The sequence below is a fragment of the Frieseomelitta varia genome, unplaced genomic scaffold (genome assembly GCF_011392965.1).
Source record: "Frieseomelitta varia isolate USP_RPSP 00005682 unplaced genomic scaffold, Fvar_1.2 scaffold_258, whole genome shotgun sequence".
In the NCBI taxonomy this organism is placed as follows: Eukaryota; Metazoa; Arthropoda; class Insecta; order Hymenoptera; family Apidae; genus Frieseomelitta; species Frieseomelitta varia.
The window spans coordinates 432824-448763 of record NW_025109988.1 but is presented as its reverse complement, the minus strand read 5'-3'; the positions used below and the strand labels follow the sequence as shown (position 1 = coordinate 448763).

General features: G+C 34.5%; 3 protein-coding genes across 11 annotated transcripts in view; 2 read left to right on the top strand and 1 right to left on the bottom strand.

Annotated features, from left to right (window-relative positions):
* Positions 1 to 25: 25 nt before the first annotated feature.
* On the bottom strand, positions 26 to 1973 carry LOC122528758 (60S ribosomal protein L7a). Its single transcript, XM_043654218.1, has 6 exons — positions 1812 to 1973; positions 1318 to 1432; positions 1096 to 1245; positions 791 to 1011; positions 465 to 587; positions 26 to 263 (listed from the first exon to the last, which is right to left on the bottom strand). The coding sequence occupies exons 1-6, from the start codon at positions 1824 to 1826 to the stop codon at positions 81 to 83; spliced, it is 807 nt and encodes a 268-aa protein (XP_043510153.1). The 5' UTR covers positions 1827 to 1973; the 3' UTR covers positions 26 to 80.
* A 443-nt stretch (positions 1974 to 2416) lies between these two features.
* LOC122528755 (UDP-glucose 6-dehydrogenase) lies at positions 2417 to 8173 on the top strand. Of its 6 annotated transcripts, none has more exons than XM_043654211.1 (7): positions 2433 to 2635; positions 3219 to 3314; positions 3722 to 4204; positions 5490 to 5687; positions 5955 to 6401; positions 6476 to 6631; positions 6722 to 8173. In XM_043654211.1, exons 3-7 carry the CDS (start codon positions 3743 to 3745, stop codon positions 6896 to 6898), a joined length of 1440 nt encoding a protein of 479 aa, XP_043510146.1. In that variant the 5' UTR covers positions 2433 to 2635; positions 3219 to 3314; positions 3722 to 3742; the 3' UTR covers positions 6899 to 8173. The 6 variants fall into 6 exon arrangements, with proteins under 6 accessions (XP_043510147.1, XP_043510146.1, XP_043510150.1 ...); XM_043654215.1 differs by having other exon boundaries at positions 3146 to 3314; XM_043654214.1 differs by having other exon boundaries at positions 2433 to 2740.
* A 523-nt stretch (positions 8174 to 8696) lies between these two features.
* The window catches only part of LOC122528754 (TGF-beta receptor type-1), an 81487-nt gene continuing 74243 nt past the window's right edge, over positions 8697 to 15940 (top strand). For 2 of the 4 annotated variants that reach the window (XM_043654207.1, XM_043654209.1), the window contains exon 1: positions 8698 to 9838. In XM_043654207.1, the coding sequence (XP_043510142.1) occupies positions 9754 to 9838 (85 nt within the window). In that variant the 5' untranslated portion in view covers positions 8698 to 9753. Of the gene's footprint in view, positions 9839 to 15940 lie in introns of all 4 variants that reach the window. The other 2 variants (XM_043654208.1, XM_043654205.1) reach the window with 2 other exon arrangements.

Sequence of the window (15940 nt, the reverse complement as noted above, 5' to 3'; positions counted from 1 at the left end):
TATTACTAAAACAACGGAATCTTTAATTTTCTGTTTTATTGTTGTACATAGAAAACAATATTCAGTGACCAGATAGATATTTAACCCTGCTTTTGTGCAAGTTCTTTTGCTTTAGCCTTCTCTAATTTAGCTATCCTAGCAGCAGATTTACTGCCCAACAGACCACCACCCCAATGACGTCGGATTTCATCGTATCTATCATTAAAGTTTGTCTTAATTGCTTCAACCAATTTCGAGAAATTGGCTCTATCGCCGGAATCAACCTAACATAGAAATAACGCATTACCAAAAGTATAATAAAACTAAAATTACGATACACAAAACTAGTAAAATTACATCAGTAACACAATGTTTAATTATATCATTAAAATATCATTGGATTGGCTCTATTTAAATTCATCATACTATAAATGATTAATAACTACATTTTATATAAGAATAATTGCTTTAATAAAAAGTCTTACCTGTACCAAAGCCACTGCAGTACAAGTTTTACGCCTGACAAGACGTCCCAACCGTGATTTACCTTTCACAATACAATAAGGTACGCCCATTTTACGACAAAGGGCTGGTAAAAATAAAACAACCTGTAATAAGAGACAATGGGTGAATAAAAGAGAGTATTACAATAATTAGTATTTGATAACTCAAACTATGTATCACTCAGTGTCATATTTCATCCTTTGAAAAGAATTGTTTATATTAAATTTATTCTCAGGTGAAGAAATTCAAACATCATTGTCATGGAACAATTTCTTAAAATGTATTTTAAAAAAAGCAAAAAGTTTACCTCAATTGGATCAACATCATGAGCGATTACCACAAGCTGAGCTTTTTTTTGTTCTACAAGGGTAGTGACAGTGTTTGTTCCACTACGTAGCATATTAGGTTTTTTTGTTGGTGTATCTTCTTTTTTTGTAACTTTTTGTTCAGCTCTAGCTTTTAGCCTCATCTTTTTCATAGTAGCTGATTCAGGTCTATATTTTTCTAACATTTTGAACAATTGTGTTGCTATAACATAAAAGGTTAATATATTTTTATAAGTAAATTTTATAAATTTTCTTAACGCATGTGATAAATATGAAATAAATAAACCTGTTTGTTTATCTAATGTCTGTGTAAATTGATTGATTGGTGGTGGTACTTTCAGTCTTTTCTGCAGTACAGCTCTCTGCCGTTGAATACGAATATATTTGGGCCATTTTACAAAGCGGCTCAAATCACGGGCAGGTTGAATATCCTGTCCTAAATAATAGATTGTTTATTATTATATACGTGAACTAATATTAATACATAACAATTAATTTGTGTACTCACCAATACCAAAATTACGAGTACGTTTTTCAAACAAGGGATTAGTTTGCTTTTTGGGTTCAATCTTCTTGACTGCCAAAGGTGCAGCAGCCACCTTTTTTCCTACCTTCTTCTTCGGCTTTTCATGAAAATGTATATATTAATTTACCATGTATAATTAATTATACCATTTATATTATAAATGTTACTATGCATTTATTACCAAAGTAATGTATACGTTCAAAATGTAGTTGCAGTTAACCTCAAAAATGAGATTAGAACTTTTATAACTTCTAAACATTTATATCTTAAATATAAGTATATCTTAAATATTATTTCTAACCTAATAAGCTTATAAACTTGGTAAGCAATTAAATATGATAATGAAATATCCATAAGAATGATATATTTATAACATAACATGTTCAAAACATGCTGAATTCTAACCATTGTAATTTATGACAATAAATCGTTATCGTTAGGAATATTGATTTTATTCGGCAATTTAGTAGATTTACCTTTTTCTGAACCATGGTTCTGGCAATAAATTTAACAGATCTCTTATATCACGACGGATATAAAAGTTCGCACTTTGCTTAGCGCAACGAGAAGAACGACCACCAAAAACGTAAAGAGAGATTCACACAGCAGCGCCACCACAAGTATGCAACAGCGCCACTTGAGAATAAACTCTTGATAGAATCATTTTTAAAAAAGAAACTATTTGTATTTTTCGTAATCACAATCAATAATAATTTTAAATAATTTTTTCAAGTATAAAAAAGAAACAAGGATAAACAATATGATTCCACCATATAAAATAATTATTATTTCATTTATAAAAATATGTATAAGCCTGTAAAAAATCCTTTTATCACACAGAATTAATTCGAATAATCATCAACTATTAATTGATATATAAATGTAATTGCTAAGTCACGATTACATGCATATGAAGCATTGAAATAATGATATCGATTTAGAACGTGTCATTAGTAAAATACAACTACCTGACTTGTATAAACAAACGAAAAGTTATAATCAATTTTAAGTTCAAAAATTCTCGTCAAAAATGAATTTGAAAAGCGCGGTAACGAATTGAAATTATTCGGAGCGCGCGTGCGCAGAATCACTAACGACGAGAAATGGTTGGAATCCGGTTTGCGCGTGCGATCTACGTATCTCCAGTTTAGACTATTTTCTGATCAAGTGTAGTGACCATGTCAGTGTTCAGAATGTGTCGACAATCCGTCTACGATACGTATCTGTCATGAATGCTGATGTTTCGTATTCGAGAGATTTTCGTTTATTAGTGTGCTCGTGACAGTACGTGATCTGGATGGTTAGTAGTTTTTTCAACTTATCGTTACATTTCCATCCCATTGTCGGTTCCGAGAAACCTCGTATTTTCTCTATTTGGGCGTGCTTTTAGGATCATTAGCTGCAGGTGATGTTAGTATTAGTTCAAGTATAGCCACTTAAATATCATTGCTGGTCTTAATTTATCAATTCTATCTGTCTAAAGTTAGTAATCGATTTTATGGTCGTTACTTTCATCGTATGCTGAACTCGTCGCACAGTGCTCCGTTAACGGTTGAACTGAGAATATTTGACATTTGCTGAATTAAATTTACATAAAATTTACATATAAAGCGGTATACGATCTTTTTCATTGATTAGTATATCTTACTCAAACCAATAATGCGTGTAGATGTTAATTAATTAAAAATGAGTACATTTTCAATTCTCAATTAAATAAAAGAATATCTCCTTTCAAGGAGAAGATATTTTCTTGGTCGATTTCGATTTATTTAATCACAGATTAACACTATCACCATGCTTCTTAATTTAGAAGACTTCAGTGCGCGCGAATGTCGGTGTAAATATGTTTGCCGATAATAAATCACTATAATACTATATTGCAGCTACAATTCTTGGTATTTGATAACGATTTTTTATACGAGATAAAAATTTTATACCATTTGCTATCCGTTTACTGCAACTTCACAAGCCTATAAAACGTGAGTATAGCGACTGAAGTAGTTGCATATTATCGTATATTTATTTACTGTATAAGTAATTTAATGTTTAATTAGATTAAAATATATTAAATGTTCACATCGGTTAATAGTGTTTCATAAAAGTACTTGATATAAAAATGAAACGTAGAACTTGATAAAGAAACGTTTCATTAGAGATAAAGATACACGTAAATGCTTTTTGCAACCACTATACCTAGCAATAGCCAATGATTATTGTTATAGTATCTAATATAAAAATAGAAAATTATTCTGTTTATTCTATATTATAATATTACATAATATATCATGATAATAAAATTTATTCAGAATAAATATTATTCCATTTATTCTATAAAAGTTATTTTGCCTTGAAGATGATAACTAGCGGTAGTTTATATGATTAATAGGTATAATATCGGCCGATCGACATGACCATCAAAAAGATATGCGGTATCGGTGCTGGATACGTAGGTGGACCAACGTGCAGCGTGATAGCTCTGAAATGCCCAGAGATTCAAGTGACTGTGGTGGACAAGAGCAAAGAAAGAATTGCACAATGGAACTCGGAGAAGCTACCGATCTATGAGCCAGGTCTTGACGACGTTGTTCGCAAATGTCGCGGCAAGAATTTATTCTTTTCTACGGACATGGAGACCGCGATCCAGGAGGCTGATTTAATTTTCATCTCGGTGAATACGCCGACGAAAACGTTTGGCAATGGGAAAGGGAGAGCAGCCGATCTGAAGTATGTCGAGAATGCGGCTAGAATGATCGCGGAAATTGCGACCGGGGACAAAATCGTTGTTGAGAAGAGCACGGTCCCAGTCAGAGCGGCGGAGAGTATCATGAATATTTTACATGCCAATCATAAGCCAGGAGTATCGTATCAGGTAACGTTCCTTCCACGGAAATTTAGCGCATTAACTATATCGGCTGAAATCGCCATCGATTGTTCTGATTGCGTATGCAAATATGTCAATTGTCGAAAATAGACGATTTCGTGCAAGAGAATATGAGAAGTAAGAAATGGTTCAATTTCACCTTTCGCACACTGTTGCACAATCAAGTCAATATAATATCCGGAAATTTTTACAAATCGCGAGTAGACCACTTGTGTCTATAGTTAAAGAAATGGAACCAGATGGAAATACAGATTTCTTGTATCTTACAAATGAATTTTAAGTACTTTACATTCGCAATCTAATCTTTTATCTAAACTTATAAACTCTTAATAAGTTTTCTTGTATGATAATAAAAAAGGTTGAATGATTTTACAATCAAATCTTGCAAATTATAAATTATTGTGCAACATGATCGTGAAATGCTAATTACTTTGATCAAAGTATAAACTGTTTTCTTGGAACTTCTTTGTTTCACTTTCATTGCTCTCTGCAGACAAGATTTAATGGTCTGGAGAGTAATGGGTCGAGCGCCACGTGGCTGGCTTCCGGTGCTCCGTTGTGCATCAGAAGCTAGGATTGGGTAGATATATAGTTTACTGGACTGAATATCGAAGTAAAACAAGAGCAAAGGAAATTTAGTACAGTCGTCTCTCGCTCGTAATGCAATTACATTACTGTAGCATTTAAAGCTATTTTTAAGCTTTCCAGATGCATCTTTTACTGCATGTTGATTGATATATATATATATATTTTTTTCTACTTATAGACTATGCCTACACTTTTTAATTATTTAAAATATCACGTTATCTGGTGTTTCAGAAGATTTTTAAAAATTGAGTTATCAATTAATTGATTCTCGTAATTAAGAATAAATGCTAATTGTTTTGTAGAACGTAGTTTTCAAATGAAAATATTTTGACAATTATCAACTGCACGCACAAACATATGTAAATATTTAATTTTGCAATTTACCATTTCAGGAATATTTCTATCACCTCGATCCTGCTTACGTCTATTACCATTATATTAACATATATTAACAACGAAGCTTTGAAATCAACTGATTCAATATTTGTTGAGTTTATACTTACTTGCTCAAGTGTACAAGAAATTCTACTCGAGATGCTATTTATTCGTCACGTATCGTTCATGACCTTTTTTTTTTCTTTCTCAGTAATCAATCTTTTTATTATTTGTATCACGTTCCTCGGTTGTATCATCGACGCAACTGTGCAAAATGAAAGTAACAGAATATTTATTATCTCCTTTCCAGATTTTATCAAATCCAGAATTCTTGGCGGAGGGGACCGCGATCGAGGATCTAGTGAACGCAGATCGTGTTTTAATCGGTGGCGAGGATTCACCAGAAGGGCAGGCAGCCATCGAGGAATTATGCAAGGTTTACGAGCACTGGATTCCAAGGAAGAATATTTTAACCACGAATACTTGGAGCTCGGAGTTATCCAAGCTGGTAAAAGCACTGAAACAAAATATTCGCTTGCTGACGAAACAATATCACTGCTGTTTGCTGTTCATTAATTTGCGAAATTAATTACGTTTACGTAACGTGTACTTAATTAATATTGGAAAAGTTAATAATAAAGGAAACGTTATTTATCAAATATGTAGCGACATGTTTTATATCTAGATATATTATGTCGCAACAGCTGTTTATTGTTGTCCAATCGTAATCAACGTGAAATTTTTGCATAATTATTCGAATGAACTGTGATTTTAGGCTGCCAATGCCTTTTTGGCGCAACGCATATCAAGCATAAATTCCTTGTCGGCAGTATGTGAAGCGACTGGTGCGGATGTATCCGAAGTGGCACGAGCGGTTGGCCTTGACTCACGAATAGGATCGAAGTTCCTTCATGCGTCGGTCGGGTTCGGCGGTTCGTGCTTTCAAAAGGATATTCTTAATCTGGTGTACATCTGCGAGTGTTTAAATTTACCCGAGGTGGCGGCTTATTGGCAACAGGTCATAGACATGAACGAATACCAGAAATCTAGGTTCTCAGCGAAAGTAATAGAATCTCTGTTCAATACTGTCACGGATAAAAGGATTTCTATGCTGGGTTTCGCCTTCAAGAAAAATACCGGTGACACACGTGAATCACCGGCCATTCATGTTGCCAAAACTCTGCTCGACGAGGGTGCTATGCTCCATATATACGATCCCAAGGTGATAAGAGTATCCGATCTTCGATAAGAGTGCACTTAATTTGATTAGTTACTAAACGTTTTTTTTTTACCAAGGTTGAAGAGAGTCAAATAATCGAGGATTTGACGCATCCGAGTGTAACTAATGATCCGCAATACGTAAAAAATAGAATCAGTATTTATAAAGATGCTTATAGTGTTACGAAAGGTACACACGCTATAGTATTGTGCACGGAATGGGATGAATTTGTAGTAAGTAATCTAAAGTAATTTAATCAATAATTTCATAAGTTTAATTCTATAGAATTTTCGAAAATGCCTTTACGATATTATTCTTTTCAGGAATTGGATTACAAACGAATTTATATCAACATGATGAAACCTGCATATATTTTTGATGGGAGGAAGATTCTGGATCATGATAGATTACAAAAAATAGGTTTCATCGTACAGACTATTGGCAAAAGGATTACAAGATCCGTACTTTCAAGAGCATGGGGAAGTCAAACTCAAATATGAATAAATTTACGCAGATTGTCGTATGATATCATTGAACTTCATAAATATTTTAATTATCATACGAATGCTTTTAAAATCTTGTAAATGATTAAAGTTCTAAAATTTGCTAGATTTTATATTATCCACTTTATGATTTTGATGCAAAAGGTGTTTGCTTTTGCTTGAAGCATTTTCCTCTTTTACAAACTCTGTGAGATAGCGAGTTATCTTTTAACTTTTCCAAATTCACGTAATGTGTAGAATTACAAGATTTTGAAAGATCGAGATAAATGTTCAAAGCCATTTACGCCTTTTTGAGAGCACAATGTGTACCTAATACACGTTGCTTGTCTTAACCTTTTATAATAACGGACAATGTCAGTTGGATCAAACGCTTATATATATTTTTTACATAATTTGATGTGTAGATATCGGCAATTATAATTATGACGATAAGTCCCGAAGTATTATTTCTGTCACTGTTACAAGTATTATGATTTTATCGATTATGGGCATTTATGCGATTTACAGCGAAAGATCCTATCTAAAAAAACAAAAGAGAAATATTCCTTTACCTTTTGTGCAATATATATTACGTATACACAGTATACTTATGTATTGCAAGTCTTTGATACTAATACATTGTGACTGCGATTCTTTATTAATTACTCTGTCGCATTGTATGATACAGTACAATGCCAATATTTTACTTTTAAAAGAATGTATTAGTAATTATGTGGAATATTATAGTTTTCATACTTCCATATTCCTTTATTGCATTTTTTGGAAAACTGTTCCCTTAGTTTTCCGTTCAATTACAAATATTACGTTGTTATTAGATAGTATTTTTACAAGAACAAATAATTCGTTCTTAATGGTATTACCATTGTTAAAATTGTTATAAAAATCGTTCTCTGTTTTATCGCGAGACATGTAGTTTTAAAATCTTACATTTTTTCGTGGTAATGACATTAAGAAGGAATGAAACGAAATAAGCAATAATATCAACAATTATGTGTGGTATATTGTATTATATTGTGCATCAAACTCGTTTGGTATATTTGTTTCTGGTTATATTGTTTTGTATATTATATCATTTATAAAAAAACAAGATCTTGGATGGTTAACGAGTTATTAATATTCATGATAATTTTACAAAAACTATTTATTTATTGTACCCAATTACTGGTATAAATGTATAATTTACTATTGATTTATTCCAAGCAACATAATATCTTTACGTTTTTGTGGTTATATACACGAGATTTATAAATAAATGTTAATGAAAATTTTTTAATTCACCGTCTTTATCGTCTGCCTTTCATTAATACACGTACATCCCTTTAACATTCCTCGAGCGAAATGCTGTACTATTTTTAGACAAGTATCTCAACATTCTGTTCTACGGGATCGAAAATTAGAGGAACTCGGTTTCAAAAACTACGCAGAAACATTCTCTTTCTGGAAAAGTTATCGCTAGTGTCGTTAGCCTTAATTCGAAATAAATTTTCAAGTGTAGTCGCTACACAAAGAATCGAAGAATATAAACGTGATGAGTACAACAGCGATCGATAGAAAAAATGATTGTTGAATTTATCAACCTTCTCCAAAGCGATAGTTCCTTGGCTTGTCTGCGAAGATTGGAACGCGAGCGACGTGAGAAAGTTTAGATAATTCGTCACGGTCACGATACCGGTGTTTACGGCCCTGGTTTGGAAGAGCGATGGCGCCGCTGAACGAACTACTGGTTGCAGAAGCGGAGGCAGCAGCACCAGCAGCAGCAGCAGCGGCGGCGGCGGCGGCGGCAACGGCAGTAGCGGCAGCAGTAGCAGCAGCACGAGTCGCTCTGCGTCTCGCCGTGGAAATTCGCGAGTGGAAGTCCGCGTGACAGTACTCTCCAGAGGTTACGTTAACAGGCCGGACGATGATGTCAAAGTGCTGGTGCCGCGTGATCCGCGCGAGATCGAACCATTCGTCCAAGTGTCAGTGAATCATTACCGTTCGCTGTTGCTTTTCTCCTTGTCGGTGCGAGGCCTCTCTTTTTGTTGGCCAACAGGGATAATAGGCCGGGCCTATCAGCACAGTAGGAAAATGGCGGCTCGCCTTGCGCGGCGTAGACGACGAGGGGCAACGAGGCTCTTTGCGTGAAACGACCGAGTTCACGCACGCGAGCAAGGGAGAAGAAAAAAAAAAGAAAGGGAAAAGCGATCTTTCGTTTCCTTCGTTTCGATCGTTTGCGGTGTAAAGTGCACGACGTAGTTGGTGTTCGATTGTCCGGCGCGGTAAACGAAAAACGCAAGAGAAAGAGAGAGAGAAAGAAAGAAAAGAGAGAGAGAGAGAGAGAGTGTGTGTGTGTGTGTGTGTGTGTGTGTGAGAGAGAGAGAGAGAGTGAGAGAGTGAGGCGCAGAGAGAAAAAGGAGGGACCTCGTTAGCGCGAATACCATGAGTTACGAGATGAGAGCGGGACGTGGAGAGAAACGAAGGAAAAACAACACGAAAATCGAGTAACGAAGAACCACTGTGCTCCGTTCCGTTTGTGCACGCGTGTGCGCTCGCATGAGAGCGAGAGGCGATCAACGGTGACAAGTGTTCCGTCGACGGGGAACTTCGCCTTAGCTCCCACGTCGACACAAGAAGATGATATTCCGGGCATCGAGATACCGCCGTGGCTACGTCGATCGCGATCCTCGTGTCGCCGTTTGCTGTCGTCGCCATTGAGCTACGGCCGCTTTCGCGAAAATCTCCTCCTTTTTCGCGAGAGAGGATTGCGAAGGCCGTGCGTGGACGACGAGGACAACGACGAGTACGACGGCGACGACGACGACAACAGCAATAACAACAACACGACAACGATCACGAGGATAACTCGAGCGAAGATGAGAGGCGCGTACGACGGCGGCATAGCGAGCTTTCTCGCTCTGGCGCTCCTCTGTTTATTCCACACGTCATGCTTTGTGGACGGTATGTAATGCTCCTTCTATTGCCCGTCAATTTAATCTCTCTCTCTCTTTCTCTCTTTCGCTCGCTCGCTTCCTCTGTCTTCTTTCCTTCTTTCGCTGTTTCCCTCTCTTACGACGACTCTCTTGCAGAGAGCGTTGTCGCACACGTTCTATTTATTGTTGCATTTATACAATAATTAATTAGCTCCAAGTACGTGCGATAAACGTCCGGCATCGTGCGAATCGTTTGATCAATTAAGGATATTTATGACCCATCATCTTTTATCAAATGTTTTACAATGTTTGTCAGACGCTGTAATGTAAATATAAATATCGTTTATTAAATTATATAAATTTCCTCAGTTACGTGACCTTTCAAGTAAGTAATAGTTTAGTTTCTTGACGGTCGAGAAACTGGCGATACACACACGTCTCTTGAAATATCCATTTGGTAATATCTGTATAGAAAATTTGGACAAGACGGAAACTAGAATCTGATAAAAGGATCTGCCCCATTAGAACATGTATATGTATATGTATATAAAAGTACTTGCACGTACGGCTACTTTTGCACGGATATATTCTTCTTCGTCTCTTTCTATCGTTCCTTCGTCGCGTCGATCTTCTACCCTCTTCTCTTCTTGCTCGTGTGCCTACCTGCCTGTCATTCTTTCAGACTTCTGTCCAACCCGTTGTTCCCGCTCTTTCCCTCTTTCTTTTACTTTCGGAGCGGCGTTACGTTGCGTAAGCAACGTAAGCGGCGTTCGTCCGCGTACACAAGAAGGGCCGATTAATCTCGTTGTACGGAGGTTCGTCGAGTATGCGGAAGGGTGTACGTTTAATCGGCGCAAACTGCACGGGCTCGCGTCGTCGTCTCGCGGACAATTGGTACATGGAGCGAATAGCATAAGCGAACGCACGATAACATTTAGAAAAAGACGTTTGTCGACACTCTGAAAGAAAGTCACGCAAAACAATCGTCGTACTCGATCTCCAAATTTCGCAGTAGAAGAAAGTCACGCGAAACAATCCTATTCGGTCTCGTTATGAAAAGCATAAAGTTTTTTATTCTGACTGTTCAAAGCTCGTTTTTTACATCGTGTTCTTATTCTGGAAAATTATAAAAAATAACGTTGGAAAATTTTTTTCGTGACTCGATTCGTCGTAGTCTTGAGAATTGAAACTTTTTTTTTTTTTTTTCTTTACGAAAGGGTTCTTCAACCTTGCCGTACGATTTCTTGTTTGCTGTTTCATTGAACGTTAGGGTTAGATGACGAAATGTTAGAATTTCTTGGATTTTCGTCGTCGGTAATAAAAATTTAAGTTTGGTAAATGAGAAGAAATCGCACAGCAAATTTTAAGAAGAGAAACTTCGAAACCATGGATTTAGACCAATAAAGTCTTTTTACAATTTTTTCTATTCGTCACATGATGTTAAAATGTTTCAGAAAAAAAAAGGAACATATTCAGGATAATAGAAATAAAAGTTTCACTTTTAAAATGAGACTAAATAGATCGTTGCATCATCTTTTTTTGCGAAATTGTGACAGTTCAAAAGTATCGACAATTTTTCATTTAAATTAATTTGCGGCGCAACTGTAGGAAAACAGTTTGTATCTTGTCAGAATAGCGACGATAACGCGGTGGTAAAATTTTTTTGGGAAAGCCACAAATTGTTACACATTCTACAAAACGTTGCGTATTTTGCTTTTTACTTTTTTTTTTAATATTCTACATTATTCTATTACGTTGAAATTGCACTTGCGTGCTCAATTTTGCTCATCACTGTACGTCGACCCTTTCTTTCGTCGCTGTTGCACGCGTGTTGCTCCCCCTTTTCTCCTGCATGAATACATTCTCGAGGAGATTAGCTTTAACATCTTAACAGTGTACGGGGCTATCAAACATCTCGCCACTGACGAATATCAGACTTGTTTTTTTTTTCTTTTCTACGTTGTAGGTTGCTTTTGGCTGTTTCCATTGAAATGGAAATACCACTCGCGAGAGATTACTTCAACACTCGCGGAAAATAATTACGAATATGTTACCGGCTAAGTGACTGATCGGTTATTATTTATACTGTACGAATAATTACCGCCGTGAATAATTATCGAACTACAAATGACGGCCGAACCGCAGTTTGTTAAAATGAAATTAATTGCAACGTCCGATTTTGTTATTATTCATAATGGCTGGACACTGTAAATAATACATGCCTCTATTAATCATCTAGCCTGTAGTAAATATGTGAAACTATTTCGAGATTTCATTAACGCTATAATGGGGATTCGATGTTGGTTGAATTTGAAACAAATACGAAAATATACTTGTATATAGAGATATATATTATTATATATTTATATATATTATATATGTCAGGGAAGTTTTATATAATATTATTATATAAAGTAAAAATTTTATATAATATTATTTTATAAAGTATAAATTTTTAAATAAATAAATATATATATATATATATATATATATACTGCAAAGTATATAAAAATTTATACTTTAATATTTGGCGGGATCGTCTCGCATGTTTAAGACCACTGTTCATATATCGTTTGCAACAAGTATCCAATAATATGATCACGATAATCGTGCCTATTAATATTAGAAAAATTTCAAAGTGTTTCATATATATATATATATATTAATATATAAAATATTAAAGTATAAATGTTTAAATACTTTGCAATTTATATATATTGCAAAGTATATAAAAATTTATACTTTGATATTTGGCGGGATCGTCTCTATATCGCACACGTGCGCAAGCTTTCTCTAACAAGTGTTCAATTATTTTTACGAGCCCACTATCACGCATATTGTATCCCAAATAAACGAAACGCTTTGTATAACAAAGGCTGATCATCTCGAACATTAATTAAGAACGTGTTTAAGATCATTTGTTCGTGCTGCCAAGTGTATAGCGTCGTCGGTCTCCAGCGACGAAATAGCAAAGCAACATTTACGTACATTATACGTACAATTGCCACTTAGACATGTTGCGCGACATTGAAAGCTCGGCTGTGTCTCAGTCGTGCACAGCGAAATGAAGTCATTCGCGCAAATGATCCTCTAATTACCTCAATCGGCGTACATATTTATGACGTGACAATTATCGGCTGGGTAAATACCAACCGTGTTCTCACGTTGATAAAATCATTAAGATCGGCAATTATATTAATATAAGTGACGCTGCAAAAACCAGCGTATCACGGACATCTATAAATAACTATGAAAAAAATCACGCCTACCTCCGAAGATTTTCGTATCTAACGCTAAAATTTTCAACATTTTTCGTTGCGCAGGATGTCCCGTTTATTTTCGCAGTGGCTCTTTACCTATATCAGGGGGAAACTTTTGTATTTATATTTATATTTTTACATATTAGGGATATTTTATATTTATTTTATATTTTTATGTATAAGAGATATTTTATATTTATATTTATATTTTTATATATTAGGGATATTTTATATTTATTTTATATTTTTTGTATCAGGGATATTTTACATTTAGTTTACATTTTTATATATTAGGAATATTTTATACTTTATAATTATTTCATATTTTTATACATCAGGGAAATTTTTGTTCGCTGTTGTACGAAACATTTTGAAATTTCATTCGGGCGGATTTGAAACGAATTTGACGAGTTGTATGTATCGTAGAATTTTTATTAAGGATATTTTATATTTATTTTATATTTTTATGTATCAGGGATATTTTATATTTATTTTACATTTTTATATATTAGGAATATTTTATACTTTATAATTATTTCATATTTTTATACATCAGGGAAATTTTTGTTCGCTGTTGTACGAAACATTTTGAAATTTCATTCGAGCGGATTTGAAACGAATTTGACGAGTTGTATGTATCGTAGAATTTTTATTAGGGATATTTTATATTTATTTTATATTTTTATGTATCAGGGATATTTTATATTTATTTTACATCTTTATATATTAGGAATATTTTATACTTTATAATTATTTCATATTTTTATACATCAGGGAAATTTTTGTTCGCTGTTGTACGAAACATTTTGAAATTTCATTCGGGCGGATTTGAAACGAATTTGACGAGTTGTATGTATCGTAGAATTTTTATTAGGGATATTTTATATTTATTTTATATTTTTATGTATCAGGGATATTTTATATTTATTTTACATTTTTATATATTAGGAATATTTTATACTTTATAATTATTTCATATTTTTCATATACATTAGAGAAATTTTTGTTCGCTGTTGCACGAAACATTTTGAAATTTCATTCGAGCGGATTTGAAACGAATTAGACGATTATTGTCATGATGCTAACTACTCCCTGTTGCCAATGTTTGCATCGGGTACCGATGTTCGAAGATCGATTTGCCAGTTTGTTAACTTTTCAATAGCAAACAGCCGTGGATACGCTGCGTGGGCGTGAGCGTGCGTGTGTGCTTGATTTGAATAAAATTCTGTGCTTGTTATTTTAACGCGGTTCGTCCGATTTCAATGTTTTTAACAAACTGCGGATGTTTACGCATTGATGGTAGACTATGCAAAAATATGCAGATAACGCGTTGAAGTGTATAAAGTGTTCAAAATAGAGCAATTACTTGGAGCGAGACAAACGTTTCAAGTGTTATTAGTTTGGAGTTGTTCTCGTGGAAATAGTTTTTCGTACGTAGAGTCAGTCATTAGGACGATTATGAATAATGAGTTCTTTCGTCTTCGTAATAAATCAGAGAATGTTGCCACGTTAATTATACTAGTACACACGAACAGTTACTAATAATTTTATAATTACATCGTATCATATATTATATTCCAAATTAAATTACGAACTTGTTCGTTATACGATTAATTGTATAAATTTGCCTATGAAATTTTGATGCTGGGAAGACCATAATTATGCATCCAATACGTAATTATAGATGCGACGTTTAGTTCATTTTCTGTCTAGTATTAAATTTTAAACGAGTTTCAATTTAAACTAGTAACTCTGTCAAGCCGAAGATGAGTATTAAGTTTTAATATAATAAAAAGCTTAATACTTGTAGAAGAATCGAGATCGTGACACACGTACTATTTAGACTCACAAAACTGTTACTGCTCAACAAAATACTCCGATTAACCCGCCGATTAAAATTGTTCCTTTTCGTTACTTTCTTCGTAATTGCTCAACAACGTAAGCGGCGATTGTTCTTATTACAATGTTTCAACACGATCGTGCAATTATTTTACGTCAAGTATCTTCAAACAATAGAGATATACGTAGTTAGCCTCGTAGTTAGCATTTCAAATTTTTCGATAACTATGTAAACGAAGCAGTTCTAAATACCGCCGCGAGTATGAATACAACATCATTTTCATCTAAATATCACGCAGAAAATACTATTTTCGGTCTATTCCGTGTGTCGTTGCCGCGTGACTCGGTGAACAATCTTGAGATTGTTGCAATCGTAATCGATCACTTAACACTAGAACCACCAAGTACTCAAAGTGATCAGTTTATAATTTTTCAGAATATAATTCTGCAACGTCGTGTATTCCTCAGCGATTTGGGCAATTTTTGTAAAACACACGCACGTGTCTTGCTTCTATTATAAACTTTGCATTCTAATTTCTTCGATCACGATCTTTATGCTTTAGTCGTCAGCAGTTGTGTAGTGTTAATGAGCACATTTTTCTATTACCAGTGTGTAAACTGAGTTTGGCTCGGCGTTACGCTAATTTGCTCGTTTCCCCTTGAAAACAGAAATAGTCGTTTGTTATTCTTGTTTACAGTTGTCGGGTATGGTAATTAATTTATTTATTTTGCAACGAATGGAATAATTAGAATTAGTATGTTATTTGGCCTGGAGTATCATCAAACGATGAAATGCTAATTTGTTCGTTGATTTGCTCTTGTTTCTGGTAGAAATCATTGTTGCGATTATTGCCTTTAATGCCGGCGTAATGACAAATTTACTTAGTTATCTGTACGAGTGAAATTCTTTGGAAAACAATGCCACTGATAACGACTCGAGTTGAAAGGTTCGAACTGAGAAACTCGCGAAGAAGAATTCACTGATACAACGTACGCTACCGTTCAAAATTTTGGAACTATACATTTCTTTT

What these genes read in the sequence shown, in the direction of transcription:
- LOC122528758 (XM_043654218.1), bottom strand. An exon ending in TACTCGTAATTTTGGTATTG is followed by an intron (nt 1,246 to 1,317) that starts GTGAGTACACAA and finishes TCTATTATTTAG; the next exon opens with GACAGGATATTCAACCTGCC. An exon ending in ATGATGTTGATCCAATTGAG is followed by an intron (nt 588 to 790) that starts GTAAACTTTTTG and finishes CTCTTATTACAG; the next exon opens with GTTGTTTTATTTTTACCAGC.
- LOC122528755 (XM_043654212.1), top strand. Translation starts at nt 3,743, where the DNA reads ATGACCATCAAAAAGATATGCGGTATCGGTGCTGGATACGTAGGTGGA. An exon ending in AGCCAGGAGTATCGTATCAG is followed by an intron (nt 4,205 to 5,489) that starts GTAACGTTCCTT and finishes TCTCCTTTCCAG; the next exon opens with ATTTTATCAAATCCAGAATT. An exon ending in GCTCGGAGTTATCCAAGCTG is followed by an intron (nt 5,688 to 5,954) that starts GTAAAAGCACTG and finishes CTGTGATTTTAG; the next exon opens with GCTGCCAATGCCTTTTTGGC.